At 45.8% G+C, this 5,773-nt stretch overlaps 1 protein-coding gene across 1 annotated transcript; it reads left to right on the top strand.

Annotated features, from left to right (window-relative positions):
* Positions 1-3,047: 3,047 nt before the first annotated feature.
* Positions 3,048-3,623, top strand: LOC149218972 (uncharacterized). The gene has a single exon (XM_089386676.1). It carries the CDS (start codon positions 3,048-3,050, stop codon positions 3,621-3,623), a length of 576 nt encoding a protein of 191 aa, XP_089242802.1.
* Positions 3,624-5,773: the final 2,150 nt, after the last annotated feature.

Genomic DNA, 5,773 nt, shown 5'->3' with positions numbered 1-5,773 from the left:
GGAACTGCTAGCTGACATGAAGATCTCATCCTTAGTGAAGCCACTCGATGGTGTATGGCTGTGGATGTGTTGTAGCATTTAGGCCCAAGCACTTCACGACATCTGCTGAAATGAGGTTATTTTGACTCCCGATATTGATAATGAACTATAGCAGAGAACCCTTCACCCACATTTGTGAGTGGAAGAGGTATTCCCCCTCCTATGGATCTTCAGGCTCAATCTTCTGGATCTTAGTGGTGGCCACGATGTCACTGAGCTCTGCATCAATGCTCTGCTTCCCTTTGTCAGTTCCCTTGTCGGGTTCTAATTCAGAGTCAGAACCTATGTCTGATTCGGAAGTCTTCAGCTCAGCCACTAGTGACTGCTTGGCCCGACACTCACTTGTATTGTGGGTGGAGCTCTTATGGAACTCACACCATTTTCCTTTGTCCTTCTTCGTCTTCGTTGTGTTGTTCTTTTCTTGCAGCTTCAGCGGGCTATCCTGGGTAGCCCCACCTTGGATTTGTCCTTTGTTCTGTGGTTTAGGGGCACCTTTTCCTTGCTTTGGATTTGAAGATCCAAAGTCCCGCATCTTCTATTTAAACTTCTTCTCAATCTTGACAGCGTACCGATATCCCGTGCCAAGTAAGGAAATGTCTAGGAACTCAATCTCGTCTTGGATGTACTTGTGTGGACAGCCGCAGTACTTGAGCACCAAATTCCACTTAGTATCCTTGATACCTAGCTCCATGCGAAGGGTATGGAAAATATTTGCGAACTCTGGCACATCTTGGTCCCTTCCCTGCCATAGCATGGTCCACTTTATGTATTTGTCTTCATAGCTCCCGATAGGGTAATATTGTTCCTTGATGGCGTCTCGGAAATAATTCCAAGTGGGTGCAACTGAAAACAACGAGGGTTCACTCTCGTCCTTTTGTTCACAATAGGTTTCCCACCAGTCCTTGACGTGTGGGGCAGCTTTGAGAAGTGCAAAAGTAATCTTTTCCTGATTGGAAAAGTCATGAATTGAAAAATATCCTTCCAATAGATTTAACCATTTATCTACGGCATCTGCATCTATTAGGCCTTCGAATATGGGAATATCGAAGTTAACTTGTACCTTAAAAGGAGTGGCGCCTCCAGAGTGGCTGCTAGATGAAGATGCATTGCTTGTGGGTAGCCGTCGAAGGATCTGGGCAAAGTTATCCATCATCGCGTCCCTTTGTCGCTCAAGGGCTTCCTCGAGCAACATTTTGAAAGGATCTCTTGCCCCCTCGTCTTTCTTTTCTTCTACCATGGGAGGTCGTCGGGGTTTGCAAGGTTGACCTTGCAATGGTTCAACGAGATCAAGCCCTAACTCCTTATACGTTGACCTCGTTGGGGACATAGAAAGAAAAAAAGAGAAAGAACAGACCACTTTGATATCACTGATCCGAACTTTAACATGAACGCAACACTTACGGATATAATCATAAACACATAGATTGATCAGAGAAAAAATTCATTTCATTAATAGAAAAATATTGAACTATGCGTACAAACAAAATGGGAATAAGATAACTCGGGCAATGGTAGCTTATCTTTGAGAAGAGATGTGGTGGCTACATGCCTCTGAACTATGTTACAATGAGGCTCAAGGGCCTATTTATTATTGGAAAACATGAGAAAACCATAAACAACCAAAACCCTAACCCCAAGAGATGTAACACCAAGAGTTTGTGGGCCTCGTTGGGGTTAGTTGGGCAGCCAACTTCCCGGGGTCGTAAATTTTCCATATTATCTTTGTTTGGCACGTACGATACCTTGTTGGAAATGTCTTACCGAGTACTACAAGTTTCACTACAGGCTTCTGCCATCGACCATGGGCCTGTCACGGACCACAAAAAACATCGTTTAGGGGGTCAAAACTGCTCCGAAAATTCAGGACCTGGAAAACTTCTAAAAATAGTAAATGCTAAAATGAACAAGGAAACAGATGAACCTGGCTAGGGGGTCTAGGTGGAATAGGCGGGTGGGCACCAATATCCACTTGGATCATTAATGGTTTTCATTAAAGTTTAAGAATAAAAAATCATTACACGTATCTAAAAATCATGTATGAATATCACAACTATATCCATAAATTATAGTATAAAATATGTGAGACAGCTATCCACATGGAATTATATTATGAAAAGGTTGCAATGAGGCCTTCAAGTTAATTTGAACAAGATTGAAGGAAATGTGAATGCATGCAGACCTTGAAAAAAATGGATTCGGAGATGGGATTTTCGTCGTGACCCAACCCCGACACGGGCTAGGGTTTGTCTGCAGATTTCTGGAGCTCCCTCCTCCGCAACATAGACTAGCTCTGTCTCCCACCTAGCACCGTACTCTCGATCACCATTACTAAACTCCTCTCGTTTCCCATTTGCAGCTTGAGCATATTCCTCTGTGACCGTGTCGTGCCCTCGCCATTCTCCATTTGCAGTAGTTGGTCTCCTACAATGACGATTATCTCCAATTACGACGGCAGCTGGCACGTAACACCCAGAGAAGTCATGGACTCAGAATTAGTAGATTATTTGGAAGACCCTCTCGAGGGTGCCTCCATATGGACTACCCCACACTCAAGCATGGAGGGGTTTTTTCCTTTCAGCAGAGATTTGACAGAGGCTATCGCTCCCCTACCCTCGATCTCGGGGCCTTCCTGCTCGGTTATCAACCTACCCGCAGTTCCACCCTCCTGGCTGCCTTTCGCTACACCTCCTCTGTCACCGACCTCCCTTCAATTTGTGGCCCATTGCATTAGCCCTAACCTTGCCACTTGCTCTTCTGGTTTCCCTCCCCTTCAGCCATCCACTGGATCCCATTACCCCTCAACTTCATCTCTCAGTGAGCCTCTGCTTTCCACACAAGGTCTCCCCCTCTCGGCTCCGATATCCTTTCCCCTTTCAGGCAACTTCATGAATATCCCTCCTCTTTCGGACGCCTTCCCCTCTGGCCTTGGTCTGAACCCCACGAATCCTAATCCTACACACCCTCCTCGTAGTGGAACATAGGAGGACGCCACTGACGCGGGACATAGGATGGGAAAAAGACAGAAGTGTGTGAAATCAAGGGCACATGACGTTATCATCAGTTTGGAAGAAGACATACAGTGGGGCAAAGCCATGGACACTGCCGAACGAGTCCTAGTTGGAAGAGTTCGGGGCAGGAACTATACAGCAGCACGATTAAAACAATGGGTTGCAGAAATATGGGGACAGCACCTGGCCGAGCTACCTTTCATTCAAAATTTTGTCCGTGGTTGGTTTTCATTGCATTTTGCTCGAGTCGAGCATGCAAATTGGGTATTGTCATCCTTCTGGCATATTGAACAGGCCCCTGTGCTATTGAGGAGATGGAGCCCCTTTTTTGATCCAAAGAGGGAACAGTTAGGGGTTGGGCCTTTATGGGTTCGCCTCCCTAGCCTGTCGCTACAATTCTGGTCTGAGGACATCTTCAGATGCATAGGGAACTCTCTAGGCACCTATCTGGAATATGACAAATCATACCTCTCCACTGGAATCATGGCTTTCGCGAGGATCTTAGTCCATTTAGACATCAGAGAAGGGTTACAAGAGCAAATTACTCTGCGTTGGAGGAACTTCACGCGAACATAGATCCTTGATTACGAGGGGGTTCCATTTAGGTGCAGGCGCTGCCATAAAGTGGGTCACCTCTACAAGGACTGCCCCTTGATTGGGAAAGTGAGGAACGAGAACAAGGGGAAGACAATACCTACAAAGGATCCTCAGGCACTAGCAAGACACACCCCTTCGCATGAAGTAATGGAACACTCAGCCCCTGAAGTAGTAGAGAATTCCCTGGCCTTGGAGACTCCAAAGAAGCGCGGAAAAGCATATTTTCGGCCACCCTCTCCTCCACTGACTAGGTCAAGGGTGGCTGCAGAAGCCGCGCTATCTTCGGGTATGTCCACTTCTGAACCCTGCTCTATACAATTCTCTAATTTATCTGAATGCATGGATGTCTCTATGGGGTTTCATCAGAGCTCTGATTTTATGCCATCCCCCCCCCCCCCCCCCATTACCCTAGCTTTCCCTCTGCATCCCCCTCCCCCTATTTACTCCTATACCCCCCCATCCTTCCCGGAGGCGAAGCCATCTTCATCCTCCAACTCTGATCATGGTTCTCTCCCCCACAGATACCAACTTCATTCCCTTTCCCGATCTTAGGTCCCTGACTCCATAGGCATTAGCCTAGTATCTTCCCCCATCCCTCCGAAGCCCCCTAGAGGTTGACCATCCTCCCTTTTCAAAGCAAAGCTGCAGGAAGGGGAGGAAATTGTCACAGGGCGAAAACTTACTATAGACCGGGTTTTAAAACACAGAACACCATGGGCTCATCTCCCCCATGAAGCCACTCTCATTTAATTGTCAAGGGATAGCTAGCCCTAAGAAAAAACTAGCTCTGTGAAGACTTCTTAAGACCTAACATATTGATGTTGTTTTCTTACAAGAAACCCTAGACCTTACTAAAGCCATATCTCACCTCCTCAAATCCATGCTTCCCAGATGGACCTTCCAAGCCCTTGATGTAAATGGTCGTTCAGGGGGCATAGCCTTGGGTTACAATCCCCGCTCTATCAAGTTGTGTAACATTTGGGGAGGCATTGGATACATAGGGGCAGACATTTTCTCATCTGAACTGGGTACAGACATCAGACTGATTAATGTATATGGGCCTTGTCATCATCGTGAAGTATTTTGGGAACATATTTTGACCTCTAACATCCTGCAACCTGACAACATCATCCTGGGTGGGGACCTTAACTTCTCTATGGGTTTCTCATAATCTTGGGGACATCATGCCTAGGTCGATCCCCTATCTTCTTTCTTTGAAAATATCCTGGAGAACCACAACTTTATTGATATCCCCTTTGCAAAGATTCTACCTACATGGAGGAACAGAAGGATTGGAGAGGACAGCCTCGCAAGAAGGCTTGATCGATTCCTCATCAAGGAACGATTACTGGGGTTAGGCTTCATCTTCAGACAGTGGGTTGGATCAGGTGGTATATCTAACCACTTGCCAATATTCCTTGACATAAGGGGAGGAATATGCAAACCTAGAGCCCCCTTCAAATTCAATACCACCTGGTTGAAGGATGTCACCTATACTCGATTGGTCACTGACTTCTAGAAGTCCCACCCCCCTGCTGCTGGTGGGAACATTACAGAAGGTTTTGTCAGCAACTTAAAAGAGCTGAAAAGGCTATCAAAAATCTAGGCACATAGTAAGAGAGAATAGGAAGTACGCCTACTAGTGGGAACATTATAGAAGGTTCTGTCAACAACTTAAAAGAGCTGAAAAGGCTATCAAAAAGTTGGGCACATAGTAAGAGAGAACATGAAGTACAAACCCTAAGAGATATTGAATCAGAAATTGCTGCTTTGGAGGACGAGCAAGGAGGGGTTTTCATATCAAGAGATCAAAAGGATAAGCTCACCGAGTTAATATCGAAGAGAGGAAAAATACTAAAAGATTGGGAAGAAACTTGGAGATTGAGAAGTAGAGAAATATGGTTGATGGAGGGAGATGACAACATAATTTTTTTCCACAATTTTGCAAATGGACGAAAGGCAATCAATACCATTTGGCAACTAACAAATGAGCAGGGGAATGATGTGCATACCTTCCAGCAACTGGCCTCTCTGGCCACATCACACTTCAAACAGATCTATCAGGCACCTCCCAATGCCACTCTTGCTGAAGTCATCAAAGTAGCACAACTCTTCCCTCGGTTTGTAGA

This window comes from Pinus tabuliformis, chromosome Q, assembly GCF_031772625.1.
Source record: "Pinus tabuliformis cultivar Carrire ecotype Pingquan chromosome Q, CPIR1, whole genome shotgun sequence".
Taxonomy (NCBI): Eukaryota; Viridiplantae; Streptophyta; class Pinopsida; order Pinales; family Pinaceae; genus Pinus; species Pinus tabuliformis.
This window is presented reverse-complemented; position numbering and strand designations above follow the sequence as displayed.

Bases quoted from the DNA above. Each gene is read 5' to 3' on its own strand.
- LOC149218972 (XM_089386676.1), top strand. From the start codon at position 3,048: ATGGGAAAAAGACAGAAGTGTGTGAAATCAAGGGCACATGACGTTATC.